Genomic DNA, 20,735 nt, shown 5'->3' with positions numbered 1-20,735 from the left:
CTAGGAAGAATCTAGGGGAGGGGTTTGGGGGAGAAGAGATTTGAAAACACTGGGATCCAAAATGGGTAGCAGTTAGGCAAAGTATTTTGAATAAGAAGGGGCAAGGAATTTGGGGCTCCATGGAAAGCGCATGGAAGGGGGCAGGGTCTGATAGAGAGAAAGAGGGTAGAGGCTGGGGCAGAATCTGGGACAAAGCAGAGTTTCTGGAAACCAAGGGATGCTTTGGAGGGATGATGCTCTGGGGTGTAATGGGGGCAGTGGGGAAAGTTTAGGCTCTCCCATGGGGATAAACGACATTATTTGGGCCTATGTCTAGAAGTTAGACATGGTTTGGAGTCTCTGGTCTCTGTTAGGGGTCAGGGAATGGCTTCAGGTCTTGGAGGGTCAAAGGACATGGCTGGGGTTTCCCAAGAAGGAGTGGCATATGGCATGTGGCCCTGGGTGGCTGTAGGACATGATCTGGGTCCCCAAAGGCAGTAAGACATGATCTGGAGTCTCCCTGGATGTTGACACATAGTCTGGGTTTTCTCTGGATGTTGAGGTATGATCTGGGGTTCCTCAGGGATAGGGTGTGGTCTGGGGTCTACCCGAATGTTGGGGTGTGATTTCACACCCCTGATGGGTATGCTCTGGATCCCCTTGGATGCAGGGACATGGCCTGAGATACCTCTGGATTGGGGGTGCACGATCTGGGGTCCCTGCTGGGGTGTGGGGCAGAGTCTGAGGTCACCAAGGAGAGTAGGACATGATTTGTGGTCCTGGGTAGCTGTGGAAGATGACTTGGGTCCTCGCAGGAGGTAAGGCATGATCTGAGATCCCCCTGGGTACAGAGCCCGGAGATCCGGGGTCCCCAGGCCAGGCGGGGCGTGGTCTGGGGGGGTCCCTGGGGAAGCCGGCAGGGCTGGAGGTGGGGCTGGGGAGGGGTGGGGGGCGGGCCGACGGCTCCGCAGCGGAGAGGGGTCGCCGGCGGCCCGGGGCGGGGGTCGGGGTGCCAGACCGCCCCGCCCGGCCCCTCGGATCGGCCCCCTCCCCCCTTGCGGCGGCGGCCGCGGCGGGGCTCGGGCGGCGGGCGGCGCGGAGGGCGGAGCTCGGCGGCGGCGCGGGAGGGAGGGCGGGAGGCGGGCGGGAGGCGGCCCCGCGGCACCGCGCCCCCTCCCCCGGCCCTCCCCCCACCATGGCGCGGAGCGAGCTGGCGGCGGCGGGGCCGGGCCCCGGGCCCCCCGGGCTGGGTGAGCGCGGCCCAGATCGGCCGGGCGGCGGCGGGCGGGGGCGCCGGTGTGAGCGCGGGTGTGAGCGCGCGAGCGTGTGAGTGTGTGTCCGCGGCGCTGCGGCGGGCCCGGCGTGCGCTCGCGCGGCCCTGTGTGTGCCCGGCGCCGGGTGTGCGGCGCCCGCCCGTGTGGCCTCGGTGCGTGCGGGCGGCGGGGCCGGGGCCGGCCGTGTGCGCCCCAGCGCCGGCCCCTCCGGCGCGTGTCTGGGGGCCGCGCGCCCCTCGGAGGGGCTGTGTGCAGGTGTGTGCGTGGGCTGTGTGCCCAGGTTGGTGCCCCCCAGCGAGTGTGCGCGCGGCCGGCGGCGCTGGGTGCCCGTGTCCGGGCGGACCGTCCCCCGGAGGGTCTGTGGAGCCGGGTGTGCCCGCCGGGGTGTCCATTTGCGTGTGTGTCTGCGGCTGCTACATCGCCGAGGGTGTGTGTCTGTGCGTCCACCTCAGGTTCCCGGCTGGGGGGCTGGGGCTCCCCACCTTGTGGGTCCAGGCCTCTGTGTGGGTTTGGGGGAGGGTAGTTTGCTGCTCCCCAGTCCATGTCAACTGGGGGGGTCCGCAGCGGTCCTTGGGGGAGACGGCCATGTCTTCCCCTTCCCGGTGACTGGGTGGGGGGGATGGGCGCGGGTAGGTGGACAGATGGAGGGATGAGAGGCCGAGGGATGGACAGATGGTCCCGAAGAGAGGGATGCAGACCCGGCCTTCCCCCACCCACCCCAAACCAGTCCCCCCACTGACCAGATCTCCCGCAGATGGGGCCAGAGTTGCCTCCTTCCAGATGGCCGGGCGGGAGGACCTCTGGGCTGCCGGTGGGAGGATCGCTGGGAATGGTGCCCTAGGACTCGGCCCTCAACCCCCTGAGATTCGACCTGCTGAACTCTGACCTCTGGTTCTGCCTTGTGCCTGGCTTTGGTGTGTGTGGGGGGTAGGTTGGGTGGTTCTGGGAGGGAGAGAGATCAGGATTTCTTTGGTTTGGGAAGTAGGTGGGGCGAAGGTGCCTCAGGGCCGGGAGGGATATGTATGTCCCTGATTGTGTGTGAGCGTGAATCTCTGCCTATCTGTTGACTGTGCTACTGTGATACAATATTTTGTGTGCATCTGTAAGTGTGTAAATCCTTACAGGGCTGTTGTATGAACATGTGTCTACTATGAGTGAACATCTTGGAGAGGCTGTGCAAAGGTGGATCTTTCTGTACCTGCGTGTTTGAGTGTGTATCGGCCTTGTGAGTGTCTGTGCACCCTTGTGGTTCTGTGTATGTGTGTGGAGTATGTAACAGCTAGTGTGTGCATTTGTGCATCCGTGACTGACCATGCCTGGGGTCTGTGAAGTTGTATGAGTGTGTCTGGGCATATAAGAGCCCTCACCTGTTTATCTTTGATTGTGCAAGTGAGTAGGTTGTATGTGTGTGCCCCTGGTGTTGGTGAGCATGTGAGGGTATACCTGTTATAGGAGCGTGTACCGGGGTGTCTTCAGGGGGCACATGGGTTTCTCTGTTGTGTGAATGTGCAAGGGAAGTCAAGTTGTACATGTGTGGTTGTGTACAGGTGTGTTAACCTGGAGGGTATATGTTCGCCTATGTTGTGTGTCTGCTATGTTGTGTGTCCTAAACTTCATCTCTGGGGAGTGGGGTTGTGTATGTGCAAACATGCATGTGCAAGGTGCCATGCACACGTGTGCCCGTGTCCCTGGTGCCAAGCTGACCCCGCCTCTGGGCCTGTTGGGATGGGGGCCCAGGTGGCGTGACCTGTGCTATGCTGCGTCCAGCCTGGGGTCCGTGGACACAAGTGTGTTCCCATCCTGGGCCAGGAGCCCGGGGCGGGCGTGTGTGGGAAGTCGGTGTGTCCATGGAGGTTCAGATGTAGAGCTGGGGTTGTGGGCCCACGTGGGTCTGGGCATGTCCACGTAGGTGGGTGTGACGATAGTGTCATGGTGAAGATGGGAACTGCTGGCCTTCCTCCGGTTTCTGGTACTGTCCAGGTTTTTGAAATTGGGGGGCTAGGGTGTGAACTCTGAAAGGAGGAGGCTGGGAGTCTAGAATTCTAGATCTGAAGGAGAAGGGGGTTGGGGGGCCAGATTCCTGGGTCTTGAAACAGGAAGGGACCAAGACTTCAACTCTTGAGTCTGAGGGAGTTAGGAGGGTGGGGTCCCAGACTCCAGGGTGAGGAAGGCCTGGAGACCTAAAGGGCAAGTCCTGGAGTCTTGGGTTGGGAGGGTGAACAGTCATGAGGCCCAGTCGCCCCCGTTTCCTGAGATGACTTCTTGGGTCCTGCTAAGACTATGGGGAGCCTACAGCAAGAGGACTGAGAGAGTGATCTCTCCAGAGACTTCCTTGGCTAGGATGGCCTCTGAGGCAGGTCTCCAGAGAGGAGCCAAAAGGATACTAACAGGGTCGTTTTGTTCCTTTGCAGGTACTGGCCCAGGCCCTGACTCCCTAAAGAGAGGTGAGTGTGGCCTGTCAGGGTGGGGAGAAAGCTGGGCAGCCGCTGGGCTTGCTCTGACCAGTTGGGGGCCTGGAGCCCCACCCCAGTGGGTTTCTGCAGGGTCTGGCCGTGTCCTGAGGGGCGAGGTGCTGGAGGGTGGTGACAAGGTCAGGCTTCATGTTTGGACACGGACTTGTGGTAGAGCCAGGGCATGGGAGGCCTGGGGGGTGGCACCTGGAGCCATCACCTCTCAGGTGGTTTGATGGGTCGGGAGAGGGACATCCCTCATCATTTGTGAAATGACCCTGCGTGGAGAGTGGCATGGACGTGACTTACCATGTTGTGTGTGTATGCGCACGGTTGTGGGACAATTTCCTGAGGGTCGGACCTGAGAGAGAGTCAGAGAAAACATAGATTAATGATGATGATGATGATGATGATGGTGATGATAGTAGCTAACACTGTATGGTGTCTGTCAGGCACTGTTCTAAACGTGATACAGTGCATTCGCTCATTTAATCCTCAACAACCCTCTGAGGCGGGTGCTCTCATTATCCCCATTTTGCAGATGAGCACACGGAGGCCCAAACGGGTGCAGTCACTTGCTCATCGACACTTAGCCAGGAGCTGGAGCGTGAACCTGGCGATCCTGTCTAGGTTTTCTCCTCCATGTTTCATTGCTTCTCGATGAATTGACACTCTCCCTTGCTATTATTCTTTTAGCTTGAGCCCCACTCCAGCTGTGGGAGGGAAAGCCCTGTGCTTCTGTTTCATAGATTGGGGTTTCCAGCCCGAGAGACCCCATGGTCAAGCAGGTGCAGAGCAGGAGTTCTGCCTCCCAGCCCAGGCCCTTCTGCCTAGTACAGAGCACATGCTCGAGGGAGCAAAAGACAAATGTATGTGTGCAGGGCAGCCCTGCAGTGAGGGGGACCTTTTGACCCTCCATTCTCCTCAGCTCAGACACTCTTGCCCTCAGTCTAGCTCTTTCTCCGTGTCTCCCCATCTCTCTTCTCACCTCCATCTGTCTCCATCTCTTTCCTGTGCGTCTCTTCTCTTTGCTTTTATTCTCTCGCCACCTTTCTTTCAGACTTTTCCTTTGTCTCTTTGTCTGTCTGTCTGTCTCTCTCTGAACCTGCTTTTCTGCCAGTCCGTCCTCTCTCCCTCCCCCTGGTCTCTCCCTGTCTCTGCACCCCTCTCTCCAGTTCTCCTGGCCCCCCCTCCCCGAGGCTGAAGGGTCAGGGCCATATCAGGCCATAGACCCAAACTGCAGATTCCCTGGAGATGCTCCAGCAGGGACTGGGGTACAAGGTGGGGTGGGATGAGAACCATTTCGGGGGATGCCCCCTTCCCATCCTTTCCTCTTCACCCCCCACCCACCCTGTGTTGTGATGGGAGCTGACATGTCGTGGGTTGCAGCAGCCGCGCGGGGAATCCCCACCGGAAGGCTTTGCCTGGAGCACAGAGCATGAGTGTGTGTGTGTGTGTGTGTGTGTGTTGGCTTGTATGGGGCCTTGTGTACCCACTGAAGTGAGCACAAAAGTCTGCCTCCTGCTTGGGCGCTCAGCAGGGCCTAGGATGAAACTTGGCTCAGAGGATGTCCCAAGACTAAGAGCGAGACCAAAGTGCTTTTCTCAGTCTCTCCATCTTCCAGCTCCTGCCACTGCCCAAGGTGTGTGTGGGGGTGGGGTGGGGAGGGGTGGTGTTACCCTTAACATTTATTGGATGCTTGCAATGTGCTGGGTCCTGTGTTCAGTGGCCCCCATGACCAACCCCACTGCACCCTTGTAACAGCCAGATGAAGATGATGCAGCTATCATCCCATTTTGACAAATCAGGGAATTGGTATAGGGTCACGGAACAAGCCAGTGGGGGAGTCAGGGCATGAACCCGAGTCTGTTTGATTTCAAAGCCTTTGCTCTTAATCATAGTGCACATTTCTGTGCCTGGCCTATACTGGACAGATGAGTATGATGACTAACATGTATTGACCGAAGCCAGGCGGTGCTCTAAGGACACCATGCTTATGAATCCATTTCATTCTCACAGAGGTAAGGCCTGTTTTTATCTCCATTTTACAGATGAAGAAACCGAGATTCAGAGAGGTTCAGACACTTGCCCGAGGTCACACAGCTAGTAAGTGTCAGCGCTGGAGGCTGCACCCAGGGAGTATGACTTTGAAATCCCCGCCTTACATATTTAATAGGTAGTGGAAAGTTCAGGCTGGGTCAGGGGACACTCCTCTGGGTGGGGTCGGGGGGGGGGACCAGGGGAGTTCTGGGAGCACCTAAAGGAGGGGCAGGGTGGGGTTAGGACACTTGGGGTGGGACAGGGGTAATTTACCAACCAGCATGGAAATAGTTATTAACAAGGTGCGCATGCGAGCTGGTGACTAGTTCTGTCACTGCCCTGGAGGACCTGGTTGTTGGGAAGGGAGGGATCTGGCCAGGCCGGGCTCCTCGCAGGCCATCCCAGGGCCGCCAGGGTGGCGGTCAAGCCCTGCGCCTGGGTAACCTGTCCCCTTCCGCCGCAGATCTCACTGCCCACCGATCCGCCTCCTCACAGCACCATGGCTCCCGGCTCCTGCTCCTTCGCGCTCCTCTCGCCACCGCCTGCTGCCCTGCCCTTTCTGCTGCTTCTCTGGGCAGGGGCATCTCGTGGCCAGCCCTGCCCCGGCCGCTGCATCTGCCAGAATGTGGCACCCACGCTGACCATGTTGTGTGCCAAGACCGGCTTGCTCTTCGTGCCGCCGGCCATTGACCGGCGCGTGGTGGAGCTGCGGCTCACCGACAACTTCATCGCGGCGGTCCGCCGCCGAGACTTCGCCAACATGACCAGCCTGGTGCACCTCACCCTCTCCCGGAACACCATCGGCCAGGTGGCGGCCGGCGCCTTCGCCGACCTCCGCGCCCTGCGCGCCCTGCACCTCGACAGCAACCGCCTGGCCGAGGTGCGCGGCGACCAGCTGCGCGGCCTGGGCAACCTCCGGCACCTGATCCTCGGCAACAACCAGATCCGCCGCGTGGAGCCGGCCGCCTTCGACGCCTTCCTGTCCACCGTGGAGGACCTGGATCTGTCCTACAACAACCTGGAGGCCCTGCCGTGGGAGGCCGTGGGCCAGATGGTGAACCTGAACACCCTCACGCTGGATCACAACCTTATAGACCACATCGCCGAAGGCACCTTCGTGCAACTTCACAAACTGGTCCGCCTGGACATGACCTCCAACCGCCTCCATAAACTGCCCCCCGATGGGCTTTTTCTGAGGTCCCAAGGCCCCGGGCCCAAGCCGCCCACGCCGCTCACGGTCAGCTTCGGCGGGAACCCTCTGCACTGCAACTGCGAGCTGCTCTGGCTGCGGCGGCTGACCAGGGAGGACGACCTGGAGACGTGCGCCACCCCCGAGCACCTCACCGACCGCTACTTCTGGTCCATCCCCGAGGAGGAGTTCCTGTGCGAACCCCCGCTCATCACGCGGCAGGCGGGCGGCCGGGCCTTGGTGGTGGAGGGCCAGGCCGTCAGCCTGCGGTGCCGCGCGGTGGGTGACCCCGAGCCGGTGGTGCACTGGGTGGCCCCGGACGGGCGGTTGCTGGGGAACTCCAGCCGGACCCGGGTCCGGGGGGATGGGACGCTGGATGTGACCATCACCACCTTGCGGGACAGCGGCACCTTCACCTGCATCGCCTCCAACGCCGCGGGGGAAGCCACGGCCCCGGTGGAAGTGTGCGTGGTGCCTTTGCCGCTCATGGCGCCCCCGCCGGCCGCCCCGCCGCCCCTGACCGAGCCCGGCTCCTCCGACATCGCCACGCCCGGCCGACCTGGTGCCAATGAATCGGCTGCCGAGCGCCGGCTTGTGGCAGCCGAGCTCACGTCGAACTCCGTGCTCATCCGCTGGCCGGCGCAGAGGCCCGTGCCGGGCATCCGCATGTACCAGGTCCAGTACAACAGCTCCGCCGACGACTCCCTCGTCTACAGGTGGGTGCGGCGGGCCCGGGGCCTCCTCCAAGCCCGGGGCCCTCCCATCTGCCCACGCCCGGGGCTGGGTTGGGTTCTGGAGGGACATGCAGACTTAGCCGTCTCCTGCCCTCCTTCTGGCTCCTGTTCTGGCCCCTATTCCTTTCCCACTGTTTGTTTCTGTCTTTCATTCCTTGATCACCTCCACGGTGATGAGGACAGTGGCGAGCCCAGCACCAGCCCCACCCCCACCCAGCCCCTGTCATGGGGCTTCTGGTCTACCTCACCGCTGCCAGAGGTGTCTGACTGTATTAACTTGTCTGTTTGACATTGTGGGGCAGGAATCACATGCATATCCTAACAGGACATTTATATTTATAAATTACATGCCAGCCTCCTGCAGCAACCCATTGGGTACATTATGAAAACAGAACAGAAAGTATGAGGAAATATATATTCTTCCCACCCCCCCACCACCCTGGTACAGACAGAGCTGTATGCTGTGGACAGACATTAAAGGGTCCCTTCCTCCCGTCACCCCTATGACTCCCCCTCTCTCCTCGGTCTCTGCTTTCCCTCTACTGCCCTCACCAGGCTGCTGTGAGCAGAGGCTGAGCTGGGCGCTGGGGGCACAGGGAGACCAAGAGACCAGTCCCTGCCCTCACCGAGCTCCCAGCCCAGCAGGAGCAGGCAGATCATTACATGATGAATTATTACCTTGGCCTTGGGCTGTTGGTCCAGCACAGTCTTTTTTTTTTTTTGAGTATGGCTCACAGCCACAGACCTGGCACTTGGGGGGCATCTGATAAATGGTCCTTCTCCCTCTCTCTGCCTCCTACCTGCTCACGGTAGAGCACCTGCTGAATGCTTACTCCTGTGCTTGGCTTCACTTGGGGATGTCAGAGGAGCCAGAGCCATTTCCCTACCTACCGGGAGCCCCAGTTCGTGGGGCTGCTCAGACCTTCATGGAGAACAGGCCTCCTGGCCTCCATCTCCCCATCTCCCAGCGTCCTCTTGGCCACAGGCCTGGCAAAACCCTATTTTGGGTTTGGATGAGTAAATGCCTCTCTTTTTCCTAGTCTTTGTCATCCTCGTTTTCTTCTCTATTCCATTCTGGCCAGCAACCACACTGTAAGTGCCTACTGCATGCCAGAGTCCAGGCTGGGCCCTGGACCTTCTGAGATAGATGAGACACAGGCCTAGTCTAGCGAACAGTATGGCAAACACATGAACAAAACAAACACCTTCACAAGGTACTCCCAAGGATACAACCTCACTTGACCTTCCCAACTTGGCTACGAAGCAATGACAACCCTCCCTCCCATTTTACAGACAGGGAAACTGAGGTTCAGTGTGAGGAGAGTCACTTGCCCAAGGTCACATAAAAAGTGGCAGAGCCGGGATTCCAGTCCTTTACCCTTCCAACTCCTAATCCTGCCCTTTTTTACACTGAACACCCATGTATTGAGCACCTACTGTTTGCCTGGCAGGGATGAAGGGACATGGTTAAGACATTTCTGTAGATAACTCTTGGTTTCTGTGACTTTCCACCTGTTTCTTTCTTTCCTTCTCTCTGTAACCCATGGCTTCTACATGTTGGGGTGGGCCTCAGACCCTGCATGCAGATGTTGATGGTGCTCTCTCCCAAGCTGGGCAAAGGATCCCGGGTCTCTTCCCTTCCCCAGAGAGCCACAGTGCTGGTCCTCTGTCCCCCACTGCAGACTCCTGAGCTGTGGCGCTGCAGGGGTTAACTTCCTCACTGCTGCCATGGGCGGAGGGGACATCCAACCAGAAGGCTGCTCTGCCTCTTGCTTGGGTCCTGCAGCCAATTAGAGACACATGGGCTCAACCTTTCTTAAGGAACCAGCCTCTGTCCTTGAAAAGAGGGGGATCCCTAGCAACTGGTTATTTGCGGGGAGGGAGAAGAGGAAGCCTAGGCTTTCTGAAAGGGGAGCTGAGGGGAAGAGTGTGTCCAAGATTGGACGGGGTGGGTGGCAGTGGTCTGAACTGGCAGGCAGGGGGAGAGTCAGAGAAGTGGCTGGGTCTTTATGAGGGGGCGGGGCCCTTAACTGAAGGCTTTGGTTGGAGGGTGGCTCTTGGAGGTGGGCTTCAGGACCAGAGGTGTCCTGGTGGGAGGGAAGGTGAGGCTTCTGGGAGTTCAGAGGCTGTGGGGAGGAGGGTGTGGCCTCTCTGAGGAGGCGGAGCTCCTGCTGCACATCCCACGCAGATGAGCAGGCAGTCCTTGTCTCTGGTGACCCACTAAGAGCTTGGCAGGAGAGCAGAGCTTGTGAGCTAGAGTGCTGGGCATGCTAATCCATGTGGAAATGGCAGCCCCAGGTTAGCCAGGACTGAACATGGCCAACGTAGAAGGGATGTGCCCACAGAAGAGGGCTGGGCCCCGTGGGGATGCTCTTATACACTGAGGTGGGGTGAGGTGGGGTGGGGTGGGGGTGGGGTGGGGGGGGTGGGGGTGCAACCAGCAGGAGAACGCTAGCCACAGCGAGGGCTGCACTGGGCGAGAAACAAGCTAATAATGAATTATTAAACGCCAACTTTGGGCATGTTAACTCATTCACACTTCACACCATCTCTATGATGCAGGAGGCCTGAATATTCCTGTTTGGGGGGAAATGAGGCACAGAGAGGTTAAGAAACTTACCAGAGGTCACAGAGCAAGCAAGGAGCAGAGGAGAAACTCAAGCTCTCTGGCTCCCACACATTGTCAACTTCACCACTTTCCTACATTGCCCCTCATTTGAGCCCAGGGACCTACAGGAAGAAGAGGGCTGCCAGCTTGGCTATATTTGCGTGGCTCAATGATGGATGAAACTGACCAGGAGGTATGATTTCAGGCAGTCTAGGGCAGGGCGTGCACACAGAGTGGTGGCTTCTGATGTCTGGACAAGGAGCAGGACATACAAAGAGTGGACATGGTCCTGAGAACAGTTGGAGAACCATCTCCAGTCCTTACGGGGTATGGCTTTGATGCTACCCATCCCCAATCATAAAGCGAGTGGCCTGTAGCCATGGCCCCTTAGTGGGTGGGAATTTGTAGTCCCGGGACTTAGAAATTGTCCCAGAAGACAGCTTCAGTGAGGAGATGTATTTACCCAAAGATGGGACAAGCAGATGGGGGGGGGGGGGAGGAGATCTGTATCTTGTTTGCCTTGTAAGGGCAAGGATGGAAGACAGAGCTAGGAGCACCTCCATTGTCCCCATAGAACTAAGGCGGGTGCTGTAAGTTCACCTGTGTCTACTTGAGTGAGGGTGGGGACTGGATAAAGGGGTGTGGTATGGGGTGTCCTGGAAAGGGTGGAAATGCATGCATCAGACAGCATGAATGGCACACTGCTTGGGGGATGTCCCTTGAGGGCAGGGCCTATGCCCTGAGGGAATGTGAATGCAGATGTCCTAATAACTGCTGGGAAAGGCAGGAGGTAGGTGGGGGCTAGGGGGGAGGCACACAGAAGAGGGGCATGGTGTGGAGCTAGGATCCTGCAAGGGCGGGCACTGTCTCTTGAACGTCCGCTGCTGTCCACTAGGGGGTGAGATCATGGTGGGGATTCCTAGTTTGGTCCTTGTGATCCCAATGCATGCGTGGGACATGCGAGTGAAGGGCGTGTTTCAGAGTGGCGCTAACCCACGCCGACCCCGCCCCTCCTGCAGGATGATCCCATCCACCAGCCAGACCTTCCTGGTGAATGACCTGGCGGCGGGCCGCGCCTACGACCTGTGTGTCCTGGCCGTCTACGACGACGGGGCGACCGCGCTGCCGGCCACGCGAGTGGTGGGCTGCGTGCAGTTTACCACCGCGGGGGATCCGGCGCCCTGCCGGCCTCTGAGGGCCCACTTCTTGGGCGGCACCATGATCATCGCCATCGGGGGCGTCATAGTCGCCTCGGTCCTCGTCTTCATCGTGCTGCTCATGATCCGCTACAAGGTCTACGGCGACGGGGACTCCCGGCGCGTCAAGGGCGCCTCCCGCTCCCCGCCGCGGGTCAGCCACGTGTGCTCGCAGACGAACGGGGGTGCGGGCGCCCCGCAGGCCCCCGCGCAGGACCGCTACGAGGCGCTGCGCGAGGTGTCGCCGGCCGCCGCGGTGGCCGTCGAGGCGAAGGCCACAGCGGCCGAAATGGCCTCCGTGGAGCCAGAGGCGGCCCTGGGACGCTCCCTGGGCGGCTCGGTCACCTCGCTGTGCCTGCTGCCGTCGGAGGAGGCCTCGGGGGAGGAGTCCCGGGCGGCGGCCGCCGGCCCTCGGAGGAGCCGTTCCGGGGCGCTGGGGCCGCCAGCGTCGGCGCCCCCAACTCTAGCCCTGGTTCCTGGGGGGGCCTCGGCCCGGCCGAGGCCGCAGCAGCGCTACTCGTTCGACGGGGACTACGGGGCGCTCTTCCAGAGCCACAGTTACCCGCGCCGCGCCCGCCGGACAAAGCGCCACCGGTCCACGCCGCACCTGGACGGGGCCGGAGGGGGCGCGGCCGGGGAGGACGGAGACCTGGGGCTGGGCTCCGCCAGGGCGCGCCTGGCCTTCACCAGCACCGAGTGGATGCTGGAGAGCACCGTGTGAGCGGGGGCGGCGCCGGGGCGCCTGGGCCGAGGACCAAAGCCCGGCCGCCCGGACCCGGGGCAGGACTCGAGGAGAAAACGCCTCGCCGAGACCTCGCACTCCGGGGGAGACGCGCCCCTCGCCTCCCTGGAGTGGGCGGGGCCGCCTCAGGCAGGGGCTGGAGGCCGCCTCCCTGCGCCCCGAGGCGCCCCAGGAGTTGGGGGCGGGCCGCCGGGCTCCCCGCCCCCGCGAGCCCCTCCCCCTCCTGCCCCTCCCCCCGCGCGCTCGCGGACCTCGCTGGAGCCGGTGCCTTACACAGCGAAGCGCGGGGAGGGGCAGGGCCCCCCCGACACTGCAGCACTGAGACACGAGCCCTCTCCCCCCGCCCGGGACCCGGGGCAGGGGCGAGGGGCCCATTTCTTGTATCTGGCTGGACTAGATCCTCTTCTGTCCCGCGGCGGCCTCCAAAGCCCCCAACCCCACCCTATTCACCTCTTCGGTCCCGTCGGGTCTGGCTTGGGGTCGGCCTTTCCGTGTTCCCCTCGTTCGTTTCTGTCTCGCCCTCTGTCGTTTGTCTTACGTCTCTGTCCTTCCCTACCCGTCTCCCCTGCCTCTGTGAAAGCGTTGTCTCCCCCCGACCCCCCCACCCGACCCCCGTGTTGCGTCCCGTCCAGTCCCCCCGTCTCTGGAGATGACCTCTCCCCACTACACACTGTCCCGGGCAGGTCCCACCAGAAGGACCAGACTCATCCCTACTTCTTCCTCTTTCTTCAAATAAAGCCCCACATGAACAAATCCAAAACCAAATCCCCCTCCCTACCGGAGCCGGGACCCTCCGCCGCAGCAGAATTAAACTTTTTTCTGTGTCCGAGGCCGCCCTGCTGACCTCTGTGTGTGTCCGTGTGTTTGGGTGGGGGAGGGCGGGCGACCTCGATTCCGGGGTGAGGATTCCTAAGTGAAGGGAGGGCCGCCGACTGGGACCAGGGAGGCTTGCAGACCGGCTCCTCTCCTCTGAGAGACTTAAGAGGTGGGAAATAATAAAAATAAAATGATAAGAGCTAACATTTAGTGAGTGCTTACTATGTGCCAAGCACTTAAATATTTAATTCTCACCACCACCCTAGGCCATCAGAACTGTTTTCCCACGTTACAGGTGAGGATTGTGATACCCAAGGTCACATCCTGCGGGCGGTGGCCCCCTGGGATTTAAAAAGGCAGCCACCTGCCTCCCGCCAGAGCAGCTCGGGCTGAGCAGTGAGGGAATGTTCTTTCACAGACAGGCATTGTGCTAAGCACAGCTCATCTCGGAGATCAGACAGCTCTGTGAGGTAAAGATCTTTGGTCCCATTTTACAGACAGGAATCTCAAGCAGACACCCCGAAGTCACCTGCCTAAGGCCCCCCAGTGTAGCAGTAAGGGAGCAGGTAAAGAGCTCAGGGTCTGTATCTCAGCCACACTACCTTGCTTCTGGTGTCAGTATCTGGGGCTGGAGAATAGCCCCAGGGGCCTTAGCCCAGCAAGGGTCTCGGGAGCAGCCTGGGGACAGGGTGGGAGAGGGAAAGCGCTCATTGGTCACTCTGTCTGGTCTCCGCCTAGGTGGAGAAGGGGCAAGCTGTGGGCATGAAGGAAGGTGTGGGGAGAGGAGCTTCTCAGGTGAGACAGGATTGTGGATGGGGGGTGGAGGGGGGTGGAGGGGGTGCCCCAGCTCTAGCAGGGGTCCCTGCAGTGAAAGTCCTTCCTGATCCTGAGGAAGAAGGAGGAAGGCTTCCTGCCAGCTAGTGCCCCCTGAGGCCTGGGGAGGAGGAGAGAAAGACAGAAATAGCAACTGAGCAGGAGGGAGGGGGATGGATCTGGGCAGATAGGGTGGGAGGCGGCAAGGACAGAGGCACTGGAGAATCACAGGCCCGGTCGGCTCCCTCACCCAGCAGACCAGCCACACTTCCCCATCAGTCATCACGACTCCCGGCGCTGAGAGCTTCCCACATGCCAGGCCCTGTGCTTACAAACCCTCCCTGATGCACGAGTAGAGAACATGCAACCCAGCCCGTGTATGTAACACAAAATGGAGTTACTCAAATAGCAAGCATGATTGCGTTTATACCTTGCAGCCAACTGTTTATCGCTCTGCGCCCACCTTTCTAGATCAGGAAGCAAGTTCAGAGAGGCTAAAGTGCCTGCCCAAGATCACACAGCCGGTCAAGTTTACTCCCTCCAAATCCTGTGCACCTAACTGTTGTCTCTGATTCTCTCAGTAAACTCTCTGGAGCAGAGGATACAGCAGTGAGTAAGCAAAACAGAAACAAGAACCCCTTGCCCCAAGGAGCTGCTATTCTCAAGTGGGAGACGGTAAAGAAGCCGGTGAATGATCAGAGTTTGGTGAGCAGAACGGTGCTATGGGAAGTAGTGACAAGACAGACCAGCCCCTCCCCTCATGGCGCTCAGACACGCACATGGTACAGGAGACAGGAGGCCCTAGGAGCTGCTGGCCCCACCCTGAGGTTCGGGAGGGGCCTCCCTGGTGGCACAAGGGGTTAAGTCTCAGCATTATGAAGCTATCTGCAGGCACAGCAGCATGAGTTTGATCCCCAGCCAGGGAGCTACCCACATGGCACAGCAGACCTCTCCTGCCACCCGCTGCTCCCCTCAGCAGTGTACTTTGGTCCTTCTGCCTGTTCTGCTCCCCACTCTGTCTCTGGTGTATCCTCTCACCCCATCACACCTCTGGTCTGTACTACAGCTCTTCTATGCATAAATAAATAAATCTGTTAAAAAGAGGAGGTTCAGGGGTGGGTATTAGTCAGATTCTTTCAGTAGCAAGTGATAGGAACTCAGCTTAACTGGTTTAGGCATAAAAAAACAGGCATTTGTTGGCTGTGGAAGGTGCAAGACAGACAAAGGTGAAATTCCCTAGAACTTGGCCTCAAGTTCTGAGACAGGCCCCAGACTCGACTCCACCAAGACATTCTTCCCACTCTTTGCTCTGCTTATTTCAGCTCAGAGTCATACCTTGGAACCGCCAAGGTGGGCTAAATGGTCATTTATTTACAAACACAGACTTGGTCCTTCCTGCACCATAGCCCACAGGCAAAGTATACCAAGTCCTAAATATACCCCAGCCCTAAATGAAGAAATTCCGGGCAAGGGCTCTGATTGGCTGGACTGGGGTCACATGCCATCCCTGCACCATGGTGGCATCCAAGGGAATGGAAAGCTTTATTGGTGTTTCATTTATTGGCCAGGTCGGGGGCATATGTCAGGTCACATGGCACTGGGGGTAGCAGGGAGAAGAGACAGCTAAAAGATTAGGTTGAACTATACGAAATTGCCAGGTTTTTTTTAGGTCAGAAGGGATAGAAAATGGGCAATTTCATGTGGTTGAACCTGAGTAGTCACCGAAAAGGTAGGATGGCAAAGTTTGATGGGTTTATGAAAGCAACGGAAACCCCAGTGTATCACTCAGAAGGAATTTTGGAGGCGGTGATATTTGCTGAGACATCGGGGATGAGTGGGAATCAGGCAGGTGAAGCTATTGTGGTGGCTGGGGAACCGTGGGGCACATTCCAAGCAAGGGGAGCAGCTTGCGCAAAGGCTGTCAAGGGGGAGGACAGGGAAGGCTTGTCACTGTGCTCTGACTGAACAATCCAGAGTCACATGTCCAATGGAATGAGGAGCTCATTCCCCAAAGGAAAAGAGAGGTGCTTTACCAGGGTGGGTGACAACAAAACAGCAAATTTCTTTTGTTTTTCTTGACTTTAGCAGAAGTTTGCAACCTTATTTCCATTACATCACTCATATTGAAGAGCGTCCTAAGCCTGAAATCAGACCTGTCTTATCTGATTCAAATTTTTATTATTAAAAATGAATAAACCATCTTCTCTGGGTTGTGTGGTGGGCAGACAGACATGGATTTATGAGGGTACATTTTGCTACAGGAAATAGAAAACTCAATTAACATGACTGAAGTCATCTGGTTCTTTAACAAGTCAGGAGTTAGGGCTGTTGGGGTTTTGTGCAACAGCTTATTAATAAGAATCCAACCCACCAAGGACCAGTTTCTACTTTTGTTCCACCTTTCTTAGAAGAACTTCATATTCTAAACTTGTTGCTTCATGGTCACAAAATGGCCACCACAGCTCCAGGTCTCACATCCTCATCCCAATGAACTAAACAGGAAGGGACAAGTTGTTTCAGGGAAGAAAAAATTCTAAAACAGTAACAGTAATAGCAGTAAACACATATATGGGACTTGACCTTTGCCAAGAATTATTTTCAATTCTTTACATAAACAAACCCATTTAAGAAGCCCTTTAGTCTTCTAAAAGCAGGTTTTGGGCACTTGGTATTGGGCAGTGGGGGCGGGGGGAAGAAATTCATACCCTGCCCTGGGTACCTTGCTTCCCCTCAACCCCCAAACTGGTGTCCTGTCACTTACAAGCTGTATAAATAGTGGTGGTAGGGGGGAGGCTATGCTAGTGGTGGCTGCAGGCCAGCCCTCCCCTCTTTGAGAATGCAAAGGAGTGAGATTGAGAAGATGATGGAAATGATTCTGAAACTCCTGTAATGTGCCCCAAACTCAGTCATTCAGAACCTTAAGGAGCTTCCTCTGGGTAACATGTTTCTTGGGATACATGTCCCCAACGGCTTATGATGGACCAGTGGCTGTCACACTGTCCCAATGATCTAGTGCTTCATATGAGAAGCAAACTAAATGGCATCAAACAAAATAAATGATTTTAGGATGCACCCAGATTGTGTGGATGAAGAACCTGATCTCAGCAAGGTGGGGTGGGGATCGTCTGGACACTTCTTCACTCACGTGTGTGAGCCGGATTGACTGTGAAGCTGAGTTTTGCAGCTCCTGAGCTCCACTGGGACTGTCCACAGGAGAGTGTCCACGTGGCCTCTCCATGTGGCCGGGAGTTCTTGCAGCCTGGAGATCAGGTTGCAAGAGGCCATGTCTTGAGATGGCGCTTTCTCAGAGAGCCAGAGGGACATGGTGTGGAAGTCCCCCCCTGCACTTGACTTGCCTTGCTCTCTGCTCTACTGAGTTGAAGAAGTCAAGTTAAGTTTCAATGAGAGGGTAACACGCACTCTACCTCTTGGGGGGAATGTCAGAACCTATGGCCCCCTTTTTTTTTTAAGATTTATTTATGCAATCATAAGCTGGGGTGTAGGCCAGAGGTGCAGGAGGGTGAGAGGATTCACTAGAGACAGAGTGGGAAGAAGAATAGGCAGATGTACTGAAATACACTGCTGAGGGGAGCAGTGGGGAGACAGGAGAGGTCTGCTGCGCCATGTGGGTCAGATCCCTGGGTGGGGTTCAAACTCATACTGCAGTGGCTGTGGATAGCTTCATATTGCTGAGACTTAACCCCTTGAGCCACTGGGGAGGCCCCCCCCACTTTTTAAAGCCACACCTATCATTCTTGCACTGGGGGTGCCAGTGAATGAGTTAACCACGGTATGCTGAGCACTTTTTGGAGCTGATCCTGAATATACACCCACCCCACCCCCCAATTAGGTGCTAATTCTTTTGTTCCTGAATTGAGGAAGTTCTCTGGCTATTAGCAATTTGCCAAACTGGTATAAAAGCATCTCAATATTTTAAAAGCATAAGCAGTACTACCCTTTGGAGACCCACTGGATATCAGTCCTGCATGGATACACAATCTCTATGCCATTTTAGGCTGCTACCTAGCTGTCTAACTCAGCTCCTACCTGCAGTAAAGCACCAAGTGTCTTCCTTGGGGCATTTTTTTTCAGGATTGGGATCCTCCGCAGCCTCAGGGATGAATCAAGTCTGACTAATCTTTGTGATTACATCTTCCTGGCCAGTGACTGGCTTAGACTTGGGTTTGGCTGAATTTGAGCTAGTTCCCTTCCAATCTAATCAGTTCTCAGAACTGATTTTCCTTGCTTTTAAGAACCATGGAAGGAGAATCAAGGTCCCATATTGTGGAGCAGAGGCTCCATACTTGTCTAACTTAGTGGCCCACAGAATGCGGGAGCTTAATAAAATCGTTGCTGTTTAACTCCATTCAGATCGGTTAGCTTGTTGTGCCTTGGGGTTATGTTCTGGTGTGACTGCTGGAGCTGCAGCTGCTGTCTTGAGACCATGAGGTAGCAGAGTGAGAATCAGTCAACAGAAATGGGCAAGGACTTGCTTCTCACATTACTACATATATGAATGAATGAATGAATGAATGAGCCAGTTCTAGAACTGTCCTGACTACTGACTTTTTGTGGATAAACACATTTTTTTTTAAAGATTTATCTATTTATACAAGCACTGGGTACAGTCATAAGTGCGGGAGGGTGAGAGCATTCACCAGAGCCAGAGAGGGGAGCAGAACAGGCAGACTGACGAAATACACTGCTGAGGTGAGCAGCGGGCACGGCAGGAGAGGTCTGCGTGCCATGTGGGACCCTTGCTGGTGGCCGGGATCAAACTGGCGCTGCAGAGGCTGAGGGCAGCTTTGCAGCCCAGCGCTCAACCTCTGTGCCACCGGGGTAGGCCCTAAACACATTTTGTTTTACCTATTTGAATTGGGTTTCTGATTATTACTACAGGATAAAACCTCTTGATTGAGGTAGACTCCCTCTATTCTGGGTATCTAAGTCATGACCTACACAGGATGGGCTGTGGGCCTGATGGCGTTCGCTCCACCTAGCCTGGCTCTACTTTCTAGGTTTGGGGAATTGTGCTCTATGACTTTTGCAAAATGATGAACGTGCCTAATCATGCATTTCTCAGGATGTATTTATCATCAAGAGATAAACATCAGGGGCCTCCCCGGTGGCGCAGCGGTTGAGCGCTGGGTTGCGAAGCTGCCCGCAGCCTCTGCAGCGCCGGTTCGATCCCCGGCTGCTCCCCGGCCACAGAGGAGGGTCCCACATGGCGCACAGACCTCTCCTGCCGCCCGCTGCTCCTCTCAGCAGTGTACTTTGTCACTGCCTGCTCTGTTCTCCACTCTGACTATGGTGAATTCTCTCACCCTCCCGCGCTTCTGACTGTACCCAGTGCTTATATAAATTAATTAATTAATTAAAAAAAAAGATACACATCAGTACAAGGAGCCAGAGAGATGTGCAGTTCACATGACATCACATAAACAGCTGCGTATAGACACACGCGTTTATACACACATGGCCACGGATACGCCCCGAGATGCACCTTCAGTGACAGTCGGGTCAGGCACACAAATACACAACCTCCTGAGGATTTTGTCCACGCCACAGACATCCACATTTGGTCACAAACTCACATTCGTACACACACACTCAAGGATTCACCTATCACAGAATGGTCCAATTTCTTATTATTTATTTGTGCAAATTGTATAAAAGTAGAAAAATAAATCTTTCTTTGGGGCCTGAGAGCTACAGATCCATAAATAAAGGGTGAGGGAAATAAGTTAAGGCTGGATGGGGCTTAGTGCATAAATAAGGTCTGGCACTGTCGAGGGCTGGGGGGGGGCAAGTTCTCAGATGCACTGGTCTCCAATGGCAACACAGTTTAGGTCCTTTTTGAGGAGGTGGAAGAGGTTGAAGGTGACAGACGCCAGGAGGCACTCTGGAGACTCCTGAGAGAGAGATTTGAGAGGGTCTTCCATCGTCCTGGTGCCTCTCCTCCCTCACCCAGGGCTCAATCATCCTGTGCCTTCTGAACCACTCACCTTCTTCTGGGCCTCCCGGAGCCGGTGCAGCCAGTGGTGGAGGTGGCCTCGGGGCCGGGTGCCTGCTGCGGGCTGAGCTGAGAGCTGCGGGCACAGGAGGGGGTGTGAGGTGGGTATGGGCCAGGAGTGAGGTCCCTAGTCCCAGAGCCAGGCCATAGTCCCCAGCACTCACGCAGGTCTGGAGCTCCAAGTGGATGTAGTGCAGCGTGCCCAGGGGCTGGTCCAGGACGGCCTCCAGGGAGGAGCCAGTCACATTGCCCAGGACCTTCAGTGTCAGGGCCACCTCGGCCTCCAAGGCCACGGGGCGCTCCCACACCTCACCAGGGGACACAAGCGAGTGGGTGGTGAGGTGCAGAGCTCAGGTGAGCAGGACAGGGCCAGGGGCAGATAAGGGTGAAAGTCGGGGGACAGCTTAGAGGGCTTGGCCATGTGTGGGTGAGGGGCAGGGGGTGCAGGGCGGGCAGGCAGAGAGGGACTAGTGGGAAGGCTGGGTTAGGGGCACCAAGGAGCCAGGGTAGGGGCCAGGCGAGGGCGGGGCGCCCGGCTCTCCCAGCTCACCTGCAGCTGCCTCAGGTCCCTGGTCCTGGGGAAGGGGCGGGAGCTGCAGTTGCAGTCCCTCAGCAGCAGCCTCTCTTCCTGCAGAACAATGGCCAGGTCAGCCCAGCAGGAGGGAGCTTGGCCACAGCAGGAAGGGAGGGGCTAGCCAACAACATGGACTTACCAAAGCATCCTTGGCTCTCCTGAAGGCTGTCACCTCCCTGGGCGACAGAGAATTGAATCTGCCAAAGTCACAGCTCCTTTTGGTGGTAACGGGCTTGGAAGTGGGGACAGGACCCGCTCTGGCTGAAGCCAGAGCAGTCACGAGCATGAGGATCCAGACATAAGCCAT

At 57.2% G+C, this 20,735-nt stretch overlaps 2 protein-coding genes and 1 long non-coding RNA gene across 7 annotated transcripts; 1 reads left to right on the top strand and 2 right to left on the bottom strand.

Annotated features, from left to right (window-relative positions):
* Positions 1-1,159: 1,159 nt before the first annotated feature.
* On the top strand, positions 1,160-12,274 carry LRFN1 (leucine rich repeat and fibronectin type III domain containing 1). 5 transcript variants are annotated; one of them, XM_037516531.1, is made up of 5 exons: positions 1,160-1,229; positions 3,665-3,697; positions 5,755-5,809; positions 6,207-7,648; positions 11,294-12,274. In XM_037516531.1, the coding sequence occupies exons 4-5, from the start codon at positions 6,243-6,245 to the stop codon at positions 12,189-12,191; spliced, it is 2,304 nt and encodes a 767-aa protein (XP_037372428.1). In that variant the 5' UTR covers positions 1,160-1,229; positions 3,665-3,697; positions 5,755-5,809; positions 6,207-6,242; the 3' UTR covers positions 12,192-12,274. The 5 variants fall into 5 exon arrangements, 4 of the variants coding, with proteins under 4 accessions (XP_037372428.1, XP_054553145.1, XP_054553146.1 ...); XR_008552520.1 differs by lacking the exon at positions 1,160-1,229 and adding an exon at positions 10,229-10,467 and having other exon boundaries at positions 1,977-3,697; positions 11,294-11,322; XM_054697170.1 differs by lacking the exon at positions 1,160-1,229 and adding an exon at positions 1,977-3,222.
* Positions 9,072-11,364, bottom strand: LOC119249301 (uncharacterized). The gene is made up of 3 exons (XR_005126125.1): positions 11,318-11,364; positions 10,287-10,396; positions 9,072-9,446 (listed from the first exon to the last, which is right to left on the bottom strand). It is a non-coding gene; the product is annotated as an uncharacterized LOC119249301 (long non-coding RNA).
* Positions 12,275-19,654: 7,380 nt separating the features above from the next.
* Positions 19,655-20,735, bottom strand: LOC119250424 (interferon lambda-1-like). The gene is made up of 5 exons (XM_037518150.1): positions 20,568-20,735; positions 20,405-20,482; positions 20,019-20,162; positions 19,847-19,930; positions 19,655-19,753 (listed from the first exon to the last, which is right to left on the bottom strand). Exons 1-5 carry the CDS (start codon positions 20,733-20,735, stop codon positions 19,655-19,657), a joined length of 573 nt encoding a protein of 190 aa, XP_037374047.1.

This window comes from Talpa occidentalis, unplaced genomic scaffold, assembly GCF_014898055.3.
Source record: "Talpa occidentalis isolate TD23 unplaced genomic scaffold, MPIMG_talOcc4v2.1 talOcc4.17, whole genome shotgun sequence".
In the NCBI taxonomy this organism is placed as follows: Eukaryota; Metazoa; Chordata; class Mammalia; order Eulipotyphla; family Talpidae; genus Talpa; species Talpa occidentalis.
Note: the sequence above shows the minus strand (reverse complement) of the source record. Positions and strands in the feature narration are given on the sequence as shown.

Bases quoted from the DNA above. Each gene is read 5' to 3' on its own strand.
- LRFN1 (XM_037516531.1), top strand. From the start codon at position 6,243: ATGGCTCCCGGCTCCTGCTCCTTCGCGCTCCTCTCGCCACCGCCTGCT. The intron at 7,649-11,293 runs GTGGGTGCGGCG...CCCCTCCTGCAG, and splicing joins GACGACTCCCTCGTCTACAG to GATGATCCCATCCACCAGCC.
- LOC119250424 (XM_037518150.1), bottom strand. From the start codon at position 20,735: ATGGCTTATGTCTGGATCCTCATGCTCGTGACTGCTCTGGCTTCAGCC. The intron at 20,483-20,567 runs GTAAGTCCATGT...ATTGTTCTGCAG, and splicing joins GGAGAGCCAAGGATGCTTTG to GAAGAGAGGCTGCTGCTGAG. The intron at 19,931-20,018 runs GTGAGTGCTGGG...CTGTGCCCGCAG, and splicing joins ACTTGGAGCTCCAGACCTGC to CTCTCAGCTCAGCCCGCAGC.